Below are 26,114 nucleotides of genomic sequence, written 5' to 3' on the forward strand. Positions count from 1 at the left end.
TGTGAAAGAAAATGGTATTTGATTGGATAATACATGGTAGGATTCATGGCTTGGATTCAAGCTGTTGGCAAGTAGGCAGGCGTCAATGTGTCATTGATGGTGTCGCAGTTATATCTACCACACTGTCCTAAATAAAGAAAACTGTGAGGTTATGTGGCTAGCCGATGGTAATTGAGTCTGATCCTTGAACGAAGTGTGCTCAGACACAGACTATCATCAGTCATTTGTGCCAGGCTGTGAGCAGCTGAACTTAAAATGCATTAGTGGGTTACAATGTGGAGAGTGAGTAGATCCCCTAGTGCCACTAGTGGCAGTGGCAAACCCAACCCAGAGCAAATTGCTAGGTTGCTGGCTAGTTAGAGTGATAACAGAGCCTTCCTCCTCCTGTTCCTCCTGACAGCCTACGTAAACACCGCAGTGCTCTTAGCTGTATTATCCTGAATTACTCTGTATTAACCCACGGTATGAATCATAGAACCATTAAGGTTGGAAGAGACCTTCAAGATCATCTGATCCAACAGTGTTTTAAGTGTGGGGGTGTTTTTTTTGTTTTTTTTTTTTTAAAGAGTGTCTGGACTTGTAAGTAGCAATTTTACATTGGTGCTCTGTTCTGGAAAACATTTGTACTTTCAAGTCTTTGTGCAGTCCAGGTTTCCTGTTATCTTTGCTTTTAAGAAATCTATCAGATCTTTCATGTTCATGTTTTCGGTGTCTTTGACTGCTCTGTACTAGTGAAAGTGTCTTCTAGTTCACACTGATTATTCAGTTTTGGAGTCTTTGCGCCTTACTTAATACTAGTAGTTATGTATGTGTGTATATTGTATGTATATTTTTATATAGGCCTGCAACTGAATTTTACCATGACCTGGGGAGATTCTCATTACCTTGGACTGACTGGACTTGAAGTGATAGGAAAGAACGGTCAAGCATTAAAAATAAGTACAGAACAGATTTCTGCTTCACCCCAAGACTTGAATGATCTTCCAGAGTATACAGGAGATTCCAGAACATTAGAAAAGTAAGTAGTGAAAGAGGTGGAATGTCAGAGCATTTTATGCAGGGTTTTTTTTCTTTCCTTCATGCCTATTGTTTCAGTGAGTCTGCTCAATATTCTTATCAACCAACAGTTTTAGAGTTTATCAATTTTAAATGCACTTTACATCAAATTTGATAAAATGACAGAATTATATTAACTTTTGTTAGGTTAACACATGTAAATACCAACATGATTTTCGTACCCTCATTACTGATTCTTGGATTTCATGAGCTTTCCAGGAACAGTTTGTTGTAGAAAAATTAACGAGATGTTTCCAAAAGACAATATTTGAGTTAGGAGTTAGGAGAAGGTAATGTGCCTGATTGGTATCACTGCTAAGCACATTCCAGGCAGAAATATGTGCCTTCTATAGCATTTGTCTATGCATATGCAGTAATATGTATGTAGGATTTCTGAATAATTACAAGGGAAAACATCAAGTTAGCGAAAGGTGAGGTTGTATTAGGGAATTGCAGGAGTAGATGCCAATCTTTAATACTGCAGTTTTTGTTTAATTCCAATGAAGTTTTATTCATTGACAAATAAACTTTCTCAAATTATGAAATGTACAAAAATCTCTTCCATAAGTTTAAAGATCTAAGAAATCTTCCCATGAGATCCCTTATGATGAAGAGGTTCTGGATCCACTATGATGGACCCAGACGCAAAAAATTAATTTCGCTTTTCCTTAGGTATCTTATCCAGAGCAATCTGGATGCTCTTTTTACAGCCTGGTCATCTGTTGATCCTAGAGTTTCTGGCAGGCTTTCTGCCTCTGATGTATTTGAGGAATTTTATTTGTGGTACCTTTTGCTTGCTAGCCTTCATAACCTTTCTTAGCCTGTGCATATACATTTACCCTTCCAGAGTTTATGATCCTATTGATTTAGTTTGTTTGACCATGACTTTTGTTGAAAGATAGCTTGTAATACTTTTTTTATCTGCCACTGTGCCAGGCTGGTTTCCATTTTTTCAAGTCCTCCCTCTTTCTAATGTCTTGCTCAGTGAGATAGATTTGTTCTACGCTTCCAGTATGATATCCCTTAATATTCTGTCTGCTGTGTGTAACGATTTCATTTTGTTGCTTTGTTTTTCTTTTTTTTTGTCAGACTCCATTTTTACTTAAGAGGCTTTTTTAGCACAAGAAATAGGGGCTTTATTTTTTTCTTTTGATATTTCTGCCAAGTATATTGAGTAGGCTTCAGTGCTCTTCAACTATAAAATTTCAAGTAGGTCCTGTGTACTATTCAGGACCAAGCCAAGTTTTATATCTTTTACATCAGTTCAGTTTCTCTGTGAAAAGAGTCCTTATTAACACCTGTTTCTGTGAGGAACTGCCAAGTCTGGTACCCACTTATTTATTACACTTTTAAATAAAGAGTAAGTACATAGGGCAGTGTACAGAAGTAATTACACTGGGTCAGTTAATTCATGTTCTCCTTTGCGCTCTTTGTATGCCATAGTTTGTGGTGGAAGTCAGAATTCCAAGATCAGGAAATAATGGAATGAAATTTATCTAGTCAGCCTGACATCTGTGCTATTATGAGACGGCATTGTCATGTTGGTAGAATTATTTATTTATTTATTAAAAACAAAGTAGGAATGTGCTTAATTGTGAGCATGATGAACGATGTGAACAGACTCTGCTTCTTCTCTGAAGAAGCCATTCAGCTCAGATTCAGTATAGTTGCATTATATAGTTGCATATAGTAACCCACTGCAGACTGCCTGGTATGCTAAGCTAGGCACAGTTCTGTGTTAATAAGTTATATCACATCTGGGCCTTAGAGCTTTGCCTTCAGTCATTTTGGTACAGAGATACCAAATTAGCTTTTCTCTACCTGTTCACACAGGGAAAAATAAGGATTTTTCTGTTATTCCTCAACAGACTCAACTAAACGAAATGTTTTTTTTTCCTCTGCCTCCCTACCACCCCGGTCTTCAATTCAATGATTGTGTATTACTTTTTTTTTTTATTATGCTTTTTAATTTCATGCACATAAGCATAATAAAGCCCTGGAATCTGTAAGTGGAAATCAGAAAAAGACCTAGTAAAGCACCTGTTTTCATGAGTAAAGCAGGCTTTTCCTTTCTGCAGCTAATGGATTTTTCTCCTCGTAGGTTAATAGATGGGACTAATATCACAGCTGAGGATGACCATATGTGGCTCATTCCCTTCTCTTTTGGAGAAAATCATCTGCTCACAATCCATTTTTATAAAATTGAAAATATTGCAGGGCTTCGCTTTTGGAACTATAATAAATCTCCAGAGGATACCTATAGAGGGGTAAGTAAAAGAAAAGGAGCACTGCCAGCAAAAATATACAGCAGTGCATTGGAAAATTGGTACTGTGATAAATGAATATAGCTGCCTTAATGGAATGCCATAAATCTTTCTAGATTGTCTGAGTCTGAGTTTTGTGGCAGGTATAATGCATTTCTGTCTCCACAAACAGCAAATACTGGAGAAAAAAAAAAAAGAGACAGTTTAAAGAAAACTTCACAGATGATTTTTCTAAGAGACGCATAGTAACACATATTATTTTCAAGATACATGATCTTGAAATGATATCCTCTCACTATCCAGTATTTAGGCCTACCATACGATTCTTCATTTCCTGCAATAAAAGGATTGGTAGAACAGTGAGCACTTCAACAGAAATCCTGTTTGGATAAGTTAAAGAAAGCAGTATCTGCGTATAAACTTTTTGTTGTCTCTGATAGTGGGGTCATTTAAAGTGTTTTCATGCTCTTCCCTATTCTTAAGTCTGTCATTTTAAAAGTTATCATTTAGTACATCGATTATAAAAGCTGTATAGCTATTTAGTTAACTAGTAATATTTAGTAAAATGTTAAATAGAGATTTTGGTGTGCCTTTTTAAAACAAGGAATATAATGAAACTTCTTTAAATTTGCATCATGAAACCCAAGGCTCTGTCTCTGTGGCCATGGCATGCAATTTTCAAATTTGCTTTCAGTTTTCAAGTATATACTACCATAGAGTTTATGGTTCATTAAACCTATGTGGTTACCAGGCAGTTGAATGGAAAACATCTGGGGATAGCAGAGTTATACTTGGCTGTCATATGTGGATTGTTTTAAGCCCAATTAATCAATGCTACCTTTTTCAAGAAGCGAGTCTCTAGAACTCTTAACATTTGTTTGGGAAAGCTGCCATCTTCAAGCAGCTTGGCTAACGTAGTTTAGCTAAAATTGTATAACATACCTCCTCGCTTCTGTTTCTGAATTGCTTGCTTTAATTTTGTTTTTATCCTGAACTCTTGGAGCTGACTAGCAAATAACATCTGTTGGAGATGGTGTTATATCTAGCTCTCATTCTGAGTTTGGCTGTAACTCATTTCCCTGCTTTTTCTCAGAAGATACATATGCTGTTGTAATGATAATAAAGAAGTTGTTGCTGTTCACTGCACAGTTTGTGAATCCATGTTTCCAGATCTTCCCATTCACATTTAACTGTTGTGTTCTTGACTTTCAAATTCAGTCGGATAAGAAAAAAAATGTTGGTGTGTATAAAACTAGAGACAAGACAACAACAACAAAAAATCAGCAGAGCTCTAGAAAAATTTTTAGAATTGAAGTTGGAGGCATGGGTCCTGCATAAGATTGGACAAGATAGTAGCAAAGATTGGAGATTCTATGTAAATTTACCTTCCAGGAATTGCTTTCATATGGACAATCACATAAGGAGGAGGTGTTCCCTCTCTGTAAGTGAGCCCTGGCATCTTTTAACATAAGCAAGAGGTGTTGTAGATTGTCAAAGACTGGCCAAAGACTCATACAGGTCCAGAGTGCAAGATCTTTCATTCTAGCCACAGCTGATACAGAAACATAACATTTGACAAGTGATTGTTTTAAATACATTGAATTAACCCAATGTGTTTGACACATGGTAGGGTTCAGGAGCATGCTGAGCTTACCATGTAAACACACACCTGTGTAACGTATAGTTTTTTTAGTAAAATCCATGACTTAATTGGTATGATTGGGCATAAAGAAAGGGCTCTTCCCCATGAGAATGGTACAGCATTGGGACAGTATGCAGTGACAGGGTGAGACCTTTGTCGGTGAAGGCTTTCAAAACTCAGTTTAACGAGAGGCGGAATAACCCAATTTAGTTTTGCTGGCCACTCTGCTCTGAGCAAGAGTTGTGACTGGAGACACGCAGAAGTCTCTTTGAACTTAAATTTTTCTGTGATTCTTTATGTGTATTGCAGTCTGAAGAACTGTCTGTAAATGGTGATGTGGAATGTTTTTCTCTACTATTATGAGCCCAAGTTTCTCCAAGGCAGAGCAGGGAAGAAAAGTTTGAACATGAATTTTCCAACCAAATCTGCTTCCTGTGTGTGTGTCTCAGTTATTAAAGGAGGAAAAAAAAAAAAAAGCCAGATCCCTAAGATCTAATGGGGAATTTGTTTTTTGGAGACCAAACCAAGACAGGAAGGAAGGAAGGAAGGAAGGTGTTTTTTTTTTGTTTGTTTGTTTTTTTACAGTTTATTTGCTAGATTGACAAAAGAGGTGGGTCCGATAAAGTATGCATGTAAGTGGCACACCTGTAAGTCCCATAGCAGTTAGTGGGTACAATTTAAATGAGGAGTTCATACCTCCAATCCTGCGAAAGGATGAATGAGACAAGTTATTTGGAAAACTGAAGGTGCAGGATATTTGCTGGGCCCCGCAGCAGAGAGGCTTTGAACTGCAAACCTAGGGCAACATGACATTTGTTTTCTGAAGTATTGCTGTTCTTCTAGGAAGCAGTCCCTGGATGTGAGATATAATGATTTTCTAGGCAGCTGTAGACTGGTGGATTCTATTCACAGCTTTAGTATGAGAGGGTAATGGCAGTGAACTGTCAAAATGAAGGCTTGTATGCTATTTCCAGTTCTATGAAAAATTACCTTGTGAAAGCTTTGTTATGTGATTTGTAAAATGCTGTGTGTGATGGTTGAGTGCCTTCTCAGATGATGAAAATTACTTAGAAATGAGGGCTCTAAAGGGCACATAAATATAAGCAGCTGTGGTATAATAGGTAAGATTTCATCTCTAAGTCTCTAGACTTCCCATTCAATATGTGTTTCTTAAACTAAAGTGTATTTCAGTGGATTTTTTGCTTCTTCCTAGCCTGGCAGCCTGATTCAGCTGGAAAGTAGCATGCAATAGCAAGTCTTATACAAAAAGTATATTTCCTTTTTTGCTCCCAAGCTTATTAAAGATGAATCCAGAAATAGTTATTTCCCCCCTACTTGGTACTTATACAAACTTTCCTCTTAATTTATCTTTGTGCTTTTTGAAAGTGAAATGAGTGCCTCATTTAGTCCAGTACAGTATGTTAAGTTTTCAAATCAAGAAATATTTATGCAAAAAAAAAAAAAAATCTTAAGCTTTACTTTTGGGTTATTACATGTACAACTTAACGAAATCATAATTGAATAAAAACAGTTTACAAATGGCAAAAATATGAAAACCATTATGAATATCAGGAAACTGATAGCGTATGGGCTTTGCAGAAAACCCTTATTGTTACGTTCTTCTCAGAAAGCTAAAATTCCCATTTTAAATGACTATAAATACTGCATATGTATTTTAATATAAGTCCTAATAACAGGTGATGAAAATTAAATATTTCCATACAAAATTAAATTAGCCTCAAATTATCATATAGACATCAGTCAGTGTAAAATCTAGAGATTAGGAAACTGACTCACATTACCTTTAGACTAAATGGTCTTTTGCTAACTAAATGAATCCATTCTCATTCAGTCCATTAATCAGCAAGCTGTAATCGTAGTGACAGTTATAAGGCCATCTTGTTATATTTTTCCAGGTATTATTCCTTCCTTAAGCAGTAATTAGTGACAGACTAAGTGCAATGAATGCTGCTTCTGATTAACATTAGGTTACATTTAACATACTGCAAGGCAAGATGCAGTGATAATTGTTGCTGCATGACTGAATTATTATGTGACTGGGATCGTGCATACAGCACCAGATGGTGCTACTGGGGGAGGGTGAAGGGGCCAGGACTCCCTCATCTTCTGATTAAGTATGCCTGAATTATTTAGTTTAATCTTCAGAGATTGTATCAGGCATGCATACATCTGTGATGTGGACATGGCTCAATCTGTTTTGCCTGATACAGGTACCTCTTCTTTATTCGTATGTCCTTAGGTTACATACAGCACTGCTTGGTACATCAATTTGCATGATATTGGAAAAATCCAAATCCCACCTGCCACACAGATAAATAGAACCATTGAAATACAGCTTTTCTGTAAATAGAATCGAGACATGAAAGTGTGTCTGCTCCCAAGAGATCACCAGGTTACATGATTTCTTAAAGGCTAGCTTCAGCCAGGGTTGAGCAGTCAGGCCCGAGCTAGCATTGCATTCAGCTGCACAATGAGTAACTAACCATCTCCCCAGATGACACATGCTGTCTTGAAAGCTGAGTCTGTCCAGTCTGATGGGTGTACTGCTGCAGCTCACAAAGCTTCAGTTTGCTGAGCTCTAGGGAGGTACAGTAATTGAGGAGCTCTTCCAATCTTTTTCTTCTTCCCTCATCCTCATCCTCTGCCATCCCCATCAATCTCAACAGTTTAGTCAGTGTCACCTGTGATGCTTTGGATTGCACACTATGGGTTGCAACTGGTGTCTTCTGGTTTAGGCCAAAGGATGTGATACTACAGAGGAATGGAATAAATGCATCAAAATTACTGAAACAATTATTTCAGCCTCAGAAGTGAATGCTATTGCATTGGATTTATGTTTTTTTTTTTTTTTTTTAAACAAGGCTAAGGTAGTCCATGTAATGCTGGATGGTCACAGCATCTCCCCACCGGAGGGCTTTCTTATCCGCAAGGGACCAGGCAACTGCCACTTTGACTTCGCCCAAGAAATTCTCTTCCTTGACTATCTGCAGCCCCAGCTGATTAATAGGGTACAAAAGAGGTAATGTAGGATATTTTTATTATCTGAACCACGTAGTTTCTCATAACTGTTCAATATTTATATGTATTTTTCTTTTGAAGCAAATCTGTAGCGGCTAGATGAAAATATAGTGCATTTTATTGAGCATCTAGATGAAAATATAATGTATTTTATTGAGATCAGAGAACAATCTATTACATAATCTGGGGAGCAGAGGGGTGTGTGTTTTGACTTAGTTTCTGGGGTTTGTTCTGTTCTTTTCTGAATGACCCAAGAGTGTACATACAAACTATTTTGTTGTGGTCATTTTGGCAGGACTGGTTCAAAGAGAACGGAACAAGCTAGTATGGACTATGAAGCACCATTAATGCCATGTGGTTGTATCCTTCTCTGTCATTTTCTTATTTGGTACATAACTCCAAAGTGTATATATATGTATATATATACTCCAAAGTATAATGTTGTAATGAATCGTGACAGTTTTGAATCCAACAGTTTCTGGTGCTTTAAGAAATGACTGAGATACCAAGAATATGATGAGAAAGGTATGAATTAAGAGTAAATAAATGAAACAGAATATAAGAATGTGTCACCTGTAGTAAAATGCTCCAGTAGCTTTTTTTTCTGCCTTTTGGAATCCACCCAAGCTAGAGCTAGAGGTTCATAAGCACAGTATCCTGCCAGCCTGTCAAAACTGCCAGTAGTCTGTATTTTTTGCATATCTTTGAATGTTCTCATTGCTGTTTCTTGGAATTTGTCTTATTTTACATCTTTGTTAAGGCTGTGTTGACCAGAACTATGTAATATTTTTGCCATTTTTGTTAAGTTTAAAAAGCCAGTTGAGCCTTCTTAAATAAGCGCATGATGAGCCTTCTTAAATAAATGAGCCTTCTTAAATAAGCGCAGCCTTTTGTGATACTACTTCCTGTCATGCCATCCATCTACTTGACAGGCCATTTAAATCCATTAGGCTATGTTAGAATAGAATAACAGGTCTCAGCAAGACTAAGTTCCTGACCGTTTCATGAAAATCAGTGGCTGGGTAGAGGAAAGAGAAAAATAGGTGCTCCACTAGAGAAATGGACAGCACACACTCTTATTACGTTTTCTGCCATTCAGTGAAGGGGCATATTTGCTGGCCAGTTATCACTCATGCAATTCAAAACCAAGCAAAGGTGTATTCAGAAAATGTAGAAAGGCAATAAAGCCTCCAGATAAGAGCTGTGGTGTTAATAAGTTGCAATATATAATGAGGAAGGTCACACACTTAAAAATAAATAATGAGAAAATAAAAATAACAATAATAAAAAATCATTAGTTCTTCATCTACAAGGAAAACATACATGAGCATATGTGAATGTAAGTAGATAGACTTTTATGTAGTTGTTCCAACTGCAGATTTTCATTTTTGTGCGTGTATTATCAGTATTAGAAATGACAGACTTTTTCTCTGAAAATAATATAGTTTATTCACAGGGGTTTAAGACATAGTAAAGTCTGCAGTGAACAATACATTTTTTCACCCATATTATAACTAGATAATGGAACTTGTTGCTACAAGATGTCACTTCAAAGAGGAAGGATCATGAATGATTGGACTTCTATAGACATTAAGAAGAGTTAGGATTGTTATAATGTGTATTGAGAGTATTAAAAAAAACCCTCTTCCCTCTTCAGGGATTAAGTTGCTCTTTTAGGGACTAAAAAGAAATTCTTGATGGCTGCATACTCTACAATATCTGTCTACTAATGTTTCTTAAGTATTTTATATTTTTATGAAAGCATTAGGTATTGGCCACTGCTGGAAACAAGGATGAATTGTGATTTTTTTCCTAAAAGCTTTTCTTCATTTCAAACAGAAATTTTCGGATTTGAATAGGAAATGCAAATTCTGTGGTGTCAAGGAGACCTGACTAATCTGTCAGACTGTATCTCCAGTTGTAAAGAGAATTGGCAAGCAGCTGCCATCCAAACTTGGTGCCAAAAAGCATGGCACAACTTGCATTTGTTCAACTCCTTTACACTGAGATAAGGTGACAGCATCAAAGTATTCAGGTTTCCAGAGCTGTAAATCTCTGTTAAAAATATGTAGCCTACTTTGGTATTTGGCTAAACAGTCCGTGTAGTATCAGAAGCATCTCATACACTGCAGATGAGAATGTCTAACATTGAGATGTGTGTTGCACAGTCATTTTTGAAAGTGCAAGATAAATGTTCTGTTAGGATAAAGTATCAGCATCAAAATTTTCCTTAATAGCTCTTTTGCTTTTCAGTTGTTTTTCAGTTTCAGCTTCTGACTACTTGGGGTGATCCATACTACATTGGTTTGAATGGACTGGAGCTGTTCAATGAACATGGAGACCAAATCTTACTGACTGAAAATAGTATCCTTTGAATTTGATTCAGTGTTCCATGGGTAACCAATAGGTGGTATGAAGGACACATCTGAAAGATTCATAGTAATCAGGGTCACTGAAGAGTTGCACTTCAGCACTCTGTATCAACTAAATTTGGCCTCACCTCTGTAGCTGGTAAGCTTATGGAGCAGGTAGACCTAGAAACCATGTTAAGGTATATGGAAGACAGGGAGGTGATTGGAGACAGCCAGCACGGCTTTACAAAGGGCAAATCATGCCTGACTGACTTGGTGGCCTTCTACGCCAGACAGCATTGGTGGACAAGGGGAGAGCAACTGATGTTATCTACCTGGACTTGTGCAAAGCCTTTGATATGGTCCTGCACAACATCCTTGTCTCTAAGTTGTAGAGCCATGGATTTGATGGATGGATTGTTTGGTGGATACAGAATTGACTGGATGGCCACATCCAAAGAGTAGTGGTCAACATGTCATTGTCATTGTCCAGGTGGAGACCAGGTGGAGTGGTGTCCCTAAGCATTCTGTATTGGGACTGGTACTGTTTAATGTCTTTGACATGCATAGTGGGATTGAGTGCACCCTCAGCAAGTTTGTGGATGACATGAAGTTGAGTGGTGCAGCTGACCACTAGAGGGACCCTGACAGGCTTGAGAGGTGGGCCTGTGCAGTCCTTGTGAAGTTCAACGAGGCCAAGTGCAAGCTTCCGGCACCTGGGTCGAGGCAATCCCAAACATCAGTATAGACTGGGCGATGAATGGGTAGAGAGCTGCCGTGCAGAGAAGGATGTGGGGGTACTGGTAGATGAAAAAAACTTGACATGAGCTGGCAATGTGCACTTGCAACCCAGAAAGCCACCTGTATCCTGGGCCACATCAAAAGTACGGTGGCCAGCAGGGCAAGGGGGAGGATTCTCCCCATCTACTGTCCTCTCATGAGACTCCACCTGGAGCCCTGTGTCCAGTTCTGGGGCCCCAGCACAAGACAGACAGGGAGTTGTTAGAGAGCAGGTCCAGCAGAGGCCACAAGAATGATCAGAGGGCTGGAGCTCCTCTCCAGTGAAGAGAGGCTGAGAGAGTTGGGGTTGTTCAGCCTGGAGAAGAGAAGGCTCCAGGGAGACCTTACTGCAGCCTTCCAAAACTTAGAGGGGGTATAGAAGGAAGATGAGGAGACCAGGGTGTGTAGTGACAGGACAAGAGGTAATAGTTTTGAAGTAAAAGGGGGAAGATTTAGAATAGATATCGAGAAAAAATTCTTTACCATGAGGGTGGCTAGATACTGGCTGGTCCAGAGAAGCTCTGTCCCTGGCAGTGCCCCAGGCCGGGCTGGATGGGATTTGTGCAGCCTGGACTTGGGCGGAGGTGTTCCTGCCTATGGCAGTGGGTTTGTATCTAGATGATCATTAAAGGTCCCTTCCAACCCAAACCATTCTCTGGTTCTATGAATCTTAAAGAGCTGGAAGTGTATACCCCCATATAGAACTGATGTTGTTCAATCACATTGTAAAAACAGTGTTTCTTAACCAACTAAAATGATAAAAACAGGGATGCTGTGTAAATTGTATGTCTCAACAGATCCTTATTGCCGTATAAATAGAGATTACAGTGAAAAAAATCAAGATTATTTTCTGAGTAACATTTTTATTTATGTATTGTATGGTGCATGATGAACTTGAAATCTCCAAACCTGTGATGGAGAAGAAACATTTTGAAATTGAAGTGTTAATAGTTTGTTTTTAAGATCAGGGGATTTTTAACTTAAATTGTATGCCTTTACAGTATGTCTTTATTGTATGTATTCACAATGCCAGGTAAAGATAGCACAGCTAGTTTGGAATAATCACCTGTTTCTGCTTGTACGGCAGTGTTTCTTGGATATATTAGGATACCAGAAAAAGCACATCTGTCTCAGTGTAGTACTACATGTGATAATTCAGCTACCAAGTCTGAAGGAAGCTTTTCTTAAATAGCTGAGTCATTTCTGTGCTATTTCTTAAATTCCTTATAAATACTGAGAGACTCTGGCCTTCTAGAAAGCAAAACAAGAGGAAACTATTGTCCATCAAACTAGCTTGCTGGGGACTTATAATTCTGAAGACAATGCCATCCATCCATATTTCTTTGCATGTCTTTAACATACATGTGTTTTAAACTGAAATATTCTCTTACAGAGAAAGTCTAGTTATACAGAAAGCCTATAGAAGGTTTCATCTTTCCCTCTCAAAGAAATGAAAGAAGGCCTTATTAGACAGTTAATGATTTTTATCAGAAGTATCGAGGAACTTCAGGAAAATGTAGTCAGATTGATGACTATCTCCTACAAGGATACTTTGCTTAAGGTGTCTTTCATATGCGTTTCTACATGTTTGTGCTAAAAAAAAAAGTGGAGCTTTGTCACAAAATAAATAAATAAAACAACACCTGGGAAGTGCCTATTTCTGATAAGGGAACTTTATTGATGAAGTCATGAAGATGTACTTTAAAAGAAATGAAATGCAGCTAGTTAATTTCCTATTTTAAACATAATTTTGAATGCCAGAATCTGTAAGAGTTTTACTGCTTTTAAAATTGTATTCTCAAGTTCCTCAGCTACCTAAGTAAACTACTTGGAGTATTTTGTAATTTTTACTGCTCTGTTGTAGAAAACTTGCTCATGGAGTCTGGAAGAGCAAGCATGACCTTTTAAATATTTTATTTCTGAAATGTCCTTTACAGTTATTTAAACTTAAAGCTTTTTTTTCAGATATTGCTGCTTTTCCAGATAGTGTCAATGTTTTGGAAGATGTATCTGGAGATGTCCGAACTCCAGACAAACTCGTTGACAGAGTAAATAACACAACCGATGGCAGACATATGTGGCTTGCACCAGTTCTTCCTGGTTTGGTACATTTTCCCTTTTCATTCCGTTCTAGTGATGTGCATAGATGTGGCCAGAAGCATAAAAGAAAGGGAAAACATACATAATCTTTAGGTAAATTTGATATTAGTAAAGTAGGCTACCTTTCAGAAGACATTCTCTTTATTCCACTTTCTCTTCACTGAACAGATAGCAGCGGAATAGATCTCCCAGCTTTGTAACCTCCTTATTATTTCCATGATGCAACAGCAAAATAATTTCTAGAGGTTGCATAGACTTTTTTTAGCTACTCTGATAATGTTACTGGTAAAACAGCTTAATATGTGTGTTTTGTGCAGTAAACACCTTTCAAGTGGGAATGTGCTAAAATTGTAAACCATTTTTGCAAAAGGCGATAAATTTTGTTACGGTAATTAGAATTTCTTCAAACCTCATTATCTGTCTTGAATTCAAATTCATAAATTAGGCATGACAGGCATAGTATTTCATGTCCTAAAGCTCCAAGCGATTGAGCCCTTTTAGAAGCAGCATGTTTAATATATGGGGTACCAAATATCTACACAGGAAAAGCGGATAAACTTAGATGGGTTCTGACTTTGTTTTGGGAGAGAACATTTTTTGCATGGGGCTGTTTTGGACATCGTTAAGATGTGTTTCTTAGAGGATAGATTTCAAAAGTAATAAAATGTAAACCTGAAGTGTGATGTGCTATAGCTTACTGTGTTGGAAAAAGTCTTTACAGCATATATTACAGTTATTTATTTAGACTACTATAAGCAAAGAATTAAGTCAGTTTTTAAAATAATTCATATATTATTTCATGATGTAATGCAGTGGGTATAGTTAAGATAAAACTTTAATTATACTTGGGAATACTGACTGCTTGTGTTTCTTAGGAAAATGGAAGTTCTGTGTAATGCCTGAGGTTCCTAGGGTCTAGATCCCACATCTTGAACCTGGTAATTAACTCGGGATGCACAGATACCCATTGTAGCATTGTGAATGGTTGATTTGACAACCATCTGAGTTTGCATGTCTGACGTGTTAATGTCCTTATAAAAACATTATTGCAGAGATTATTTCATTTTGGCAAAAGGAAAATAATGCCTGAGGTTCTAGCACAGATCCATACAATGTTTTGTGTCATCATGTCTGGCACCAAAGTACTGTAGATAAGATATTATCTGTTTACCCTTTTTAACACTAATATGTGATATGCAGGGGAGACAAGTAAGCAACGTAATGGCCCTTTCTGTACTTAAGCTGTAGAGAGTGATACCTTTTCAAGATCCATATAGTTCTTTCCTCTCTGCCATCTTCCATGGTTTGGTTGCAAAGCCAGCAAGTACAAATGGATTAAGCAAGCAGCTTATTAATAATCATTGTCTATAGTTGGGATGCTGAACCAAGTCTTCTGTATCCTCATTGTTAGCTTGCTGTGAAACATTCCAGTAGTCTAGAAAGCTGAATTAACTTTTTGCTACATTGGGAAATTTGAAAGCTTTAGGAAAAAATTATATAGTGGGACTTCCTTTTCCTTTCCAAATTTATCTTCCTTTCTACTTATAAAATTTTAGAGATTTATTACTAACATAAGTTTGGTTTGAATTCTTTGTTACCCTTTTACTGATATTTTGTTTGTTTGAATGCATTTTCCATCAATTTTTTCATTTTCTATAACACTAACAATTGTCTTTGGACATTTTAGCCCAAATTTTCTCCTCGAAAAGCATACAAAAAAGCAGCTTTATTGACCACATCTACCTCTCTTTCTTCAGTACAAAAAACACATAGTGATTTAATACAAATAACAGTATCTTCTACAAAACATTGAAGGATTAAGACTACAGAGGATGCTAGAGCGGGAACATAGGATACATTGGCCTAAAGTTGATATAGTAACTCATAAAAGGAATAGCATAGAATTAGCTGTTGCCGTGACCTAATCTGTGTTCTTAACATCTTGACATTGATGTCACTTGAAGATAAAATGAACAGTATGTCAAGCAATAATTATTTGGCAAGCATTAGGAGAGTTGACTGTGTACCTGTTTTTGCAGCTTGTGTGGGGTGCACAACTTCTCTTAGAGTTTTGTTGGGATATAGGAGAAATTTTAGTGTTGCAAGTAGGAAGACGGATTCCGTTCATAGCCAGCTTGTCTCATGCTGAAGCCCATGTCTGTGTTTTGTTGATGTAATACTCATTAAAGTGTCTCTCTACCCCTCTCCCAAATGATTAGCAGTCCTGAATGACAAGCTCAGATGCAGATATCATCTGCTGAGTTAATGTACATTTAAGAGGGCAGCTCTGGAGAAGAGGCAACATCTGTGAATTATCAACAGAGATGATAGCTGAACTTAAATCCTTATCAGTTTTCTGCTCTCTAGCTATATCTCTTTAAGTGCAGACCAATTTTCATGAAACTTGTACGAGACTTATCTTTGGGGGATTTGTGCTCTAAAATATAAATGAATTCTCTTTTGCAGGTGAATAGGGTATATGTTATATTTGATGTACCTACTACTGTTTCAATGATCAAGTTATGGAATTATGCCAAAACACCTCAGAGAGGTGTGAAGGAATTTGGTGTAAGTAATTTTGTATGCCTTGTTATTCATTTGGTGAATCATCGTGCCATGATTTCTGCACTTTTTTCAGTTTACTTCAGTGTGATTCTATATAGTCTCAAAGAAAGGGATTTGTATCATTTAACACTGTATTAAATATTAAAGTGATTAACCTCTGCAAGTCACATGTCCTGTTTATCAGATGTTTTTAATAATTATATAATTGTTTTAAGGTAGGATAATGCTTTACTTTCTCTAGTTACTATAGAACAGGTCTGTAATACTGATTTAAACCACAAACACAGGTTTTGGACAGTTGAAGTGAGTTGAGATTCATTAATTCCTAGATTTAAGAGTGATTCACTCCAGTTAATAGAAGGGCAATTACATAAAGCATGAAATACATTTTGAGTACCTTTTTGAAAGCTTCATTAGAAATACCAGTAAGAAGACAAAAACTTGGGGGGGGGGAACAAAAACCACCAGCAAATGGAACAAAATGGAAATTTAGGCAGACAAAAACTAAAGTAATGACTGGACTTCTGAAACTAATAGCGCAAAATGATTTTTAGTTATTTCATTGAGAAGACTGCTAAAAATGATTCCTAGAATTTTTTTAAATGTTTTTTTGTTTTGTTTGCTTTTTTTTTTTTAATATCTTTAGCTTCTGGTGGATGACTTGCTTGTGTACAATGGGATTCTGGATATGGTGAACCATGTTGTGTCAGGCATCCTACCAACCTGTGACCCAGTGGTCCCATACCATACCATTCTCTTTACAGATGATGAAAAGATTTGCCATCAGAAGAGAAGTGTTATTAGGTATGTGGGTGGATCTTGACTGGAAGAGTGTTGTTTTCAAAAAATGTTTTTGTGACTAACGTTAGGAGTACACAAATAGGTATAAAAATTCCCTATAAAGCATACTCAACCCCATTTAATGGTTAATAAGCAATAGTTGTTTTTTTTGACATAAAAGGACAAAAATGCTAGCTCTAGCTTTATTTCTAAGCATTTTTTAGCATTTATTAGGATTATTGACTCATATTTAAATGTGTTTTCAAGGCAGCCTATAATAATAAAGACAAAGTAAAGAAGCTAGGTCTCCTTAGAGAAGAAATAATAAATCCCAATGACATTATGTTGGGGGGGGGGGGAGAACAAATACCGATCAAATCTCAAAAGTAAAGAAAAAGTCCTCTGATTTTTCACAAATACTAATTCAAAAACCAGAAATCTATTATTTTATGAATGTTCTAGTGAACTATTAAATGAGAACGAATTGGGTTCTGAGGACTAACACTCTGAAACCACCAAGTTGGCAATCTCACAGCAAATGTGATGAAAAATACACTTTTGTTCTGAAGATCAGGACTGATAGGGCCTAAAAAACAGTCCCTAGCAAGGAAAATGAAGACTGAAAGAAAAATGTATATTCAATGTGATCGAAAAAGTGAAAAATTTAAAGCTTATACAAATAAATACTTGCTTATACATTGCACAGTTAAAAAGCAGAATGTCTTGCACATACCTAACTTGAAAAAAGGCAACAGTTTTGCATTTAGAAGTGACATTCATTCAGAAGAATATTAAAATATTTAAAAATAAGTGGAAGGAATGTAAGCTATCCTGACTCACAGTAGAAGTTCACATTTGCTTACAGGGATTTCCTTTGTTTCTCTAAAGCACAGGAAAGTGCACAGGTGGTGTGGGCCACAGGCAATACCAGATGTTAAAGTAGATTATTATTGTTTGGAAGTATCATGTTAGACTCGTGCTTTGTACAAGTGGCTGTGGTGTCATGGTAAAATTTGGTGGTAAACAGTTTTTCAAGTGAAGAAATTACTGAAATGAAAAATATCTTGAGGAATTATGAGTTTTGAGGAATTTTTCAGTGGGATACAGGAAGAAGGAGAAATGAACTTTTACTTTCTTCAGTTTAACATCTTCATTTTAACATCTTTGAGTATTATTTTATTGGAAGCAGGGAAGTTCCGCCTGTAGTTATAGACCTCCTTCACATAACTTCCTTTACACATGCTTAAAAGACATATATTTATTGATTAAGTTTTAAGAGGGAAATCCTTTTATGGTCTCACACAATTCATGATCTGTTTTCCAGTCAAAAATATGCAGTCTTTTCTCCTAGAATTCCTGTGCAGGAATGTTCTTGGTCTTCCTTCTTAGCTTGTTTTGCAGTCTTCTATTCCTTCTTTTCCCTTATGCTACCCCACTAAAACATAGGGCACTCTGGCAATAAAACATAGATATCTACTATATCTATATATTTTTTAAAAATGTGTGTATTCTTGAGCTTTTATATGTTGGTACTTCTGACTTTCACACGTCATTGGTAATATTTTATGAACCCTGAACTTAAGTCTCGTGTTATCATCAGTGATGTAAATTCTGATTTGCTCGAGTATTGTTTCTCCTGTTGCACTGTGTTGGTTTGAGAGGTATTAATTTTTTCTGCAAGAATAGAAGCGTGTTGTGTGTAGTATTTGTAAAGAAAAGAAAAAAATCAAAGGCAAGGTCTGTGTGAAAGGGAGATGTTAGTGTTGTTTTCTTTACATGTTTTTTCTGTAAATTTAACTTTGAATTTATTGTTTCTTTCACATAAAAAAAAACCTTAAAATTCTGTGGCAGCCTGTAAACAAAACTTATCACAATAAATGAATATTGCAAAAATTTTTCAAGTAATATTATATCAACATTACAAAATAATGTTAAGTTCCATATGGGGATTTTATACCCTCTTTGTACAGCACTAATGTAAAATCTCTCTTTGGTTGTTGTGGTTCAAGCTGTATAGGCAGGCAAGAAAATTGTAGCATGAATTTGATGTTTATATTTGAATGTGTGCCTACAGCTACATATGCCACTAGTTAAAATTGGCAAAAAAAACAAACCAAACAAACAAAAACAAACAAACAAACAAAAACAACTTCAGGTAGATGCAGACAGAATGCCTTGCCTTTCTGTATAGTCTCATGATGTGTTTGTGCTTCAGTGTTTTTTTTGTTTGTTTTTGTTTTTTTTTGTATTATTTCTTTTAAGCCTCCTGGACCTAAGTAACTTATTTGGTAACCTTTTCCATGACAATCATAGCCTTACAAAATGTTGATTATTTCGGTTATTGTACTGACTTTAATCTTTTCAGCAATCATATGGGAGATCAGGATGTACGAATGATGAATGAAAATCAGATTATCACAAACAGTAAAATGAAGCAGGTTGTGGCTGATCCAGGTTAGTTCTGTCTTTACAATTTTCTGCTCATTTTCTACAAAGACAGTATGGATAATAAACATTGTTAAAGACCTAAGCTGGGAAAAATGGGAAGACTTACACCTCTTTTATTTATTTAGCTCTACTTTTTCTTAGGAAAAAGCAAACATGAATGTCATACTCTGATGGATTTTTATTCTGTATCTAACTCTGAACATGGATGAAATAAATCAATGGCCTATGTGGCATGTAGTTGTAGCTTATACCAACACATAAACAGAAGTCCTCAGGAAAGAAACTGACTTAAGGTAAACTGAAAAATAGTGTTATAGTACAGGTCCAAAGATAGCTTTTGGAGTAATAGGCTAGTTGCATCCCCACTGGCCTTTTAAGCAGCTTTAGAGATGATGCATACGTGTCCTAGAACTACTTGCTTGTTGTTCCTCAAGCAAATCCAAAATCACAATAAATGGAATAGGGATGAAAAAGTGTTGACCCTATTCCTCCCACTGTCTGTCTTGTTGGTCTTTTGTCTTACAAAGTGATAACTAAAGAGCCTGGTTTTATTTTTTGTTTTGCTTTCTTTTCTTCCCCAAGAAGGAATAGTAGATTGTATTTATAGTCTGAAGAGTCCCTGTCATTGTAAATTATACAGGATAGCTCCCTAATACATCACAAATTCTCAACCAAGTTGGTATATTCATGGTTGTTTTTCTCCCACAACCATGACAATTTCTCTAGTTAGTTTCTCTAAAAAGTGTTTCATAAGTATTTGATGGCTTTTAGTAACGATTCTGTAAAAGAATATGAAGCGCTGTCGCCAGTGCATATATATCTTCAAAATATTAATACATCAGCACTGGTTGTGTCAGAAGTATCTTGCATATATCTGTGTCTGTAGTAATGACATCCTGGGTTGCAGTGCAGACATAGCTATACTTTACAAGCTATAGGGTATCATTGCCATTGCTGTCACATCTGTTGTCCAGATATTAAGGAAGGGGAAGGCCTTTTTTGCCACCTAAAGATGGGCCAGTCCTCATCTCTTACTGTGAGGTTATCTGTTGAGGATTGCCTATTGACTTCTGTCCCCTGTCACCTCTATAGTACTTACTGGTATCAGACACAGGGGTTAATAATACTAATTCATCAATTAGTGATAGAATAATTTGGGTTGAAGGGGACCTCAGGGAGGGCTCTTGTCCAACCTCCTAATTAGAACAGGACCAACATTGAATTCAGACCAGGTTCCCCAGGAAAGTGATTAGATAAGACTTTTTCTGGGGGAAAAAGATTTTCCTGATGTCTCTGGAGTCAGACCATCCTCTTTGTTGAAAGATGGAAGTAATTTTGCCAGGATTGCTTTCAGATGTTGCTTTTCTACCTCACCTTGTTGCCCCATCCCTTATCTTCCTTTATTTCTTCTATATCCATCCTATCCCTAAATATAATCCCAAACCTGTGACAATCCCATTTAGTCTCTGAAGCCAGATCACTCATGTAAAATTGTAAATCCAAATGTTGGTGAGGAATGATACACAAGAAAGAGCTAGCGTTAGTGCTCTGTGCTCTGAAATGGAACCACAGTTTGTGCTGTTCTGCCACTACTTCCCGTATGACCTGATTTGACTTCTGCCTTCTTTTCTGAGCCCCTGTGCTGTCAGTTCTGGGACCAAAACTTGTGTGTGTATCTATAAATGATCTTCAGCCTCCATTGAGAAACAGAGTAACAGATTAAATTACTTCCTCACCCCGATTCATCTGGATACTGTTCCATAGTCTGTCACTCTGAGATCTTCTTTTCTACGGGGAAGTATTTGGCATCACTCACTGTCAATGTAAGATATATTACTGAAAAGAGTAGCTTAACTTTTATTCTGGGGTGGATATAGAAATGGAGATGTTTCTTCCTCTTTTTAGTCTGGGCCTTCAGTGTTAATAAAGGAGCATTGTTTAAAAAGCATTTAATTTTCCTTAATAGCTTTGCGTCCCAAAACCTGCATATGTGAAAAAGGACTGCAGAGGAGGAAGAGATAACATGGGATGGTGGCTAGAAAGTCCTGAATACATCCAGCCCTAGATAAGTGTCATCTAGCTCTCCAAGATACGCATCACCTAAATGGAAGTTATTCTGTGTTTTCTGAACCACTTCATGTCTTATGAGAGGAAGCTTTATTTGCTAAAGGAGAATTTTCTTCAGTAATGAAATTTAAAGCATGAATTTAGTTTCCAGGTTCTTTTATTGTTATTATCTACACTGTATGAATTTTCTCCCGTCTCTTAATTGAAAATCCATAGAGGAAGAAACATATAGGAATGAGTGAGAACCTCACTGCTAACTGACAACTGTTCCTGCAAAGTACCAAGAACTTGGGTGAAGCATGATGGTCATAATGAGGTCTTTTAGAGTATTTCTTAAGCTTTAACTTTGAAATCCTAGCTGGTTGGTTGCAAAGCTTCACATTAGGAGGAAGCATCTGCTTTGTTACTGATGAAGTATCCTGTAAATAGTTCTTTGGGAAATGCACTTATAAGAAATATTTGTTACCTCTCTGTGTCTAGGCTGCCAACTCTGTTTTCATGCAATGTCTCTCTAGTTGCTGACACTGTCTATGATATCAGAAGAGGTTCCACTGGGCATGCAGACATGTGATGATTGTTTTTAGAAAATGGAGGTCAGAAGTGGGTTTATCAAGGTTTAATAAAGAAGTTTCAGCTGTCTCATGCCTAGTTTTTTTTGGTTTGTTTGTTTGGTGTTTTTTTTTTTTTTTCAGTGAAATAACCATTTCTTTCATTATTTCACTTTCACAAAAAAAAAACAGCAAAAAATATTTTTTCTGAAGGAGCATCCACTAGTACTCTACATATGCTCCTGCTACAGAACAATGCTCTTTTCTCCAGTTTTGCCTGCAGTTGGTTATGTGAACAAGGAGGCTGTAGCCCTGGACTGCACCAACGAGACCAACTGCCAGCAATGTATCAACCCTTTTGAGAAATGGTAAATGCATTTTAACTAGCAGATGGTAAGGAGTGAACTGCATTTTTAAAATACAGAATACCCTGAATGTGTAGTCATTTAACCAGAAATTCTAACCAAATTGTCATGCTGCAGGATTTCTAGCTATGCAAATGTGCTTTTCACTGAAAATTTGTCAGTGGTGACAACCTGTAAATCTTTTATAAGATCTCATAGAACGTTCTACCTTTCTTATTTAGAACTCGTTCGTTGTTTCCAGATAGAACTGAAAGCTCTGAAATGCTTTTATACATCAGAGATACACTATTGCAGCTCCTGATATAGAATCAAAATGTGCTGCTTCCCTTTCTGTAGTAAGTCAGGAGTGCAGTAGTCTGTATATTTGCTTATAAAATACTTAGCTGTTGTTGGCTAAGCTGTAAAGACCGAAGATAGTAATGCAGTTCCTGGATTTTTGTGTATTGATTAAGCAACAAAATGTCTCTTGTACTAAATTCAAAGCACTTCTAAACGTAAAACAGATGTCTATTTCTTTATAATATCAATAGAATTTGTTATGGAATTTAATTATTGGTATTGTTATTAGTGTGACAAGTGTTCTTGCTTAAAAAGTAAAAGATATGAATAAAATACATTTTCACAAAGCTTGCTTAAGAACTTTCTTTTCTGTAAATGAAAGTGCTTCTTGTCCACAAAAGCATTTGTATTAATTATTAAACTTGTAGGACATCTTCTAACACTAGTGCTTCCTTTCATTGCCAGGATATCTAGAACAGGAAGTGCAACTCATCACAGTAGGGTGAAGTTGGAATAATGCATGTGGCAAGACTTCTCTTGGGAGCATTGGCAGAGCTTGAATGAATCAGAATAAGCATTGTCATATTCCCAAGTGATAAACTGTTTTTCTGAGTTTTATCCAGTCGTCACTAAAGTTAAGCCAACAAAAAAACTAAACTACGCGAGTATATTGTACTTTGATTAAAGGCTCTTTCCAAACTGCATTGACAAAAGAATCCTTCTGTTGTTCTTCAAGCTGTCTCCCACAGTGCACTTACCAGTGTAGCTCTGCCAAGAACCAAGTTCTAATTTTTTCTCCAAATCAGATAGCTGTTACATGAAACTCCAAAACAATTTGAGGAGGAGCCAAAAGAAGCATTATTGGTACAGCTAAGAACAGATAATAAATATAAGTGCTTGGAAGAGGAGAGGCTATTGCAATATTATTTTTTTTATAAGACTTAAGGCATGATCAGAGATTTGTCATATACAGGTGGTCTACAGATGAGATGAGGCCTGTCACATTGTCTGTTCTTCTAAGAAAATTGCATTGAATATGCAGAGAATTGGGTCTGAGAGGGAGAGGATTTTCTGTGCCGACCCCTCTTCTCTGTATCTGATTGATTACAGAGCGTCTCAAATCCTGTGGGACAGACAGTGGTTTTCCAACCCTAATGCTGTGAGCTGTCTCCAGGTTTTTTAATTTTTTGCAATCTCCATTTTTTTAATTTTTTTTTGGCAAAATACTTGGCCAATCTCAAATGGGTCCTGAACAATGCTGTAATCTCCAAATGAGAAGTATTTTAAGGCTGCTCTCTTCCACTTGCTGCCTCTGCTACATCACCATCAAGCCTCGTATTCAATAGAGAATAATGGGGATGGTTTTTGGAAACTGAATTAACAGGTGGCCTTGTCAGGACACGTTCATGGGCCAGTCGTCATGATCTGTAACTGCAAGAATGGGTAAAAGTAGAGGCTTGTACTTTGAGAGAGGTGGCTGATCACTTCCTTCCTCTTGTGCAGCACATCATCCAGGAATCCACAGGGTCACAATTCCTCTTTCCCCGCTTCTCTGCCACCAATTCCTCTCCTGCCAGCTGGTAACTGCAGCCTGCTTTCACACCTTTTGCCCCTGGAGATTCATATGCAGTGCAGCAGGCCTAGCACACAGATTGTCGGCCTCTTCTAGCAGCAACTTCTGCCCATTCAAGAGATTCCCCACAATTGCCACACTGTGGAGAGAGCATAAATATTGAAATATTTCCAAAAATTTGTTAAGTTGTGGAACATCCTCCTCTGCATTGTCTCTGGCTGACAGAAGGGTTTGCCAGCCTACTGTCTACTCTGGCATGGCATCTGTCACCAAGGCAAGGCTTAATAAAGTCCTTGATACTGGTCAGTCATATACAGAAAGTATCATAATGTTTAGAAAATACTTTGTTAATCTCTATAGTGTAGGAGATGTCAGTATGTGCCTTTCTAATTGGAGCTGAGATGTGATGACCCTTTATGTAACCAAAGATAATTGTGTCCTAGTCAGCCCTATTTACTCAAATTATTAGGCTCATTTCCATAGTGAATCAGAGGAAGAATTAAGTTTTATTTCATTTTTTTCACTTTTTTAAACCAACTAGTCACAAGTACATTTATGTCAGAGAAGCATTTAGAAGAGGGAAAAGATGACTAAACATGCGATCAAGAAAATCCCCACAGAGTGCTTCAGTCAATGTCAAGTAATGTCAGAATTCCAGCACAAATAATGCTCAAGCAGCAATAACACATCATTTGACATTGTCAAAAGCATGACAAAGGAAAAAGGAGGATTAATGTGAACTCTGGCTGAATCATTTAATATCAATTATTAAACTTAAGCCCAGTTCAATTTCTGGGCCATTCAAAAACTTTTGAGGCATAGTTGTTCACCTTTACCCATAGTGACTTGCTTCAAAGGGGTTAAGTCAAAATAACAAATGAGTTTGTCCCACAAGGGCAGAGGACAAAGAAATAATCTGTAAGGAAATGCATGTCATGCTGCATAATTTTTGATCTTTAAAAAGATACTTTTATTAGTCTTCACAGTGGAATCTGGAAACCAGGATGCCTAGGAAAGCCTACAACTTCAGTTTTCCAATTTCTTCCTTTTTGTGGTTTAATACAGTAGAATTTAAATTCTGCCGGTGAGAAGCACCCATCTGTGGGCAAGGGAGCAAGCTGGGATGTAGACAGTATAAAAACCAGCATATAAAACATGAAAGCTCAGGAGTCATCCTCATTTTGGAGGATGAAACCAGAAGAGCTACATGAGAAGCTGCATACAGCAGCCAAGTTAAACTGAGCTCTTCTTGCAGCTTAGGCTGTCAGAACTTGGCCATAAAATTACACCACCACATTAGTGCTGGTGTTTTCTGTAAGGTTTCCTGGTCCTGCTGAGCTTTTGCTGGGTCCAGGTGATATGCTGTTCCCCATAGTCATGCTTAATCCTGTCAGTTCCAGGATGCATGCCAGACTTGTAACATCTACTGGAGGCTGACAGCACCAGTGAGTGACTGAGGGTTGTGAGGTTGGACAGAGTTCTGGTGCACCTGGCAACATAGGGCATTTTGTGTCTACTCCGGACTGGACAGGGATAGGGCTCACTGCCAGTGAAGATGTGAGAATGAAAGCCATGGGTGAGAGAGGTTAAATGTTGAGTTTTTAAATCCCCTTACATTTCCAGGAAAAGCTCACTGCACAGCCGATGTCAGGTAAAAGCAAATATGAAGTGCTGTATTGACATCCCAATTCTGACTTAGGAAGCAGATGGACTCCATTTTACCCTTGATTCAGATAAGGGCTTTTTCTCTGCAAGATAGAAGTATTTCAGGGAATTCAGAAGCATTTGTGCTTCTGCTCTGGAGTATAGACTGAGAAAGAAGAAAAATGGTTATGAAAACTCCATAAATATTTTTATGTTGTGTGGAAGATTTGCAGTTTTGTAACGGCCTGTATTTTATCCTGCTTTCAGCTTTACATTGTCTGATCTCCTCCAAGTAGCAGGAATGGGTGGTGAGAGGAGCATCTGCTCCATTTACGTTGTTGATTTCCCTACTCCTGCAGTTCAGTTCTGGGAATATGGAGAAGCTTAAGCTCTTGTAATAGCATTTGTAACTTTAGAGGTTTTTGTGGGACAGTTCTAATTTTCAAAAAATGTGGACTCCAGACCTTAATATGCTGCTTGGTAATGGCTTCACTGGTGCTATAGATACTGCACATATGTGCACTACAGTATTTGACGCACCTTTCCTTACGCACTTTTAGCTTATTTTGTCGTGTCTGTTTTTTAGCTACATCATTATGCTTAGAAAGCCACT

The 26,114-nt window shown here is 37.2% G+C and overlaps 1 protein-coding gene across 5 annotated transcripts in view; it reads left to right on the top strand.

Moving 5' to 3' along the window:
- The window catches only part of LOC121078736 (katanin interacting protein), a 71,771-nt gene extending 49,140 nt beyond the window's left edge, over nt 1–22,631 (top strand). For 4 of the 5 annotated variants that reach the window (XM_040575216.1, XM_040575217.1, XM_040575218.1 and 1 more), the window contains 10 exons: nt 841–1,018; nt 3,158–3,323; nt 7,845–8,002; nt 8,297–8,361; nt 10,255–10,365; nt 13,098–13,237; nt 15,699–15,800; nt 16,444–16,601; nt 18,943–19,031; nt 20,992–22,631. In XM_040575216.1, the coding sequence (XP_040431150.1) occupies nt 841–1,018; nt 3,158–3,323; nt 7,845–8,002; nt 8,297–8,361; nt 10,255–10,365; nt 13,098–13,237; nt 15,699–15,800; nt 16,444–16,601; nt 18,943–19,031; nt 20,992–21,047 (1,223 nt within the window). In that variant the 3' untranslated portion in view covers nt 21,048–22,631. Of the gene's footprint in view, nt 1–840; nt 1,019–3,157; nt 3,324–7,844; nt 8,003–8,296; nt 8,362–10,254; nt 10,366–13,097; nt 13,238–14,107; nt 14,171–15,698; nt 15,801–16,443; nt 16,602–18,942; nt 19,032–20,991 lie in introns of those variants that run through there. The other variant, XR_005824714.1, reaches the window with a different exon arrangement.
- The last annotated feature ends 3,483 nt before the right edge of the window (nt 22,632–26,114 follow it).

This window comes from Cygnus olor, chromosome 15, assembly GCF_009769625.2.
Source record: "Cygnus olor isolate bCygOlo1 chromosome 15, bCygOlo1.pri.v2, whole genome shotgun sequence".
Lineage (NCBI taxonomy): Eukaryota > Metazoa > Chordata > Aves > Anseriformes > Anatidae > Cygnus > Cygnus olor.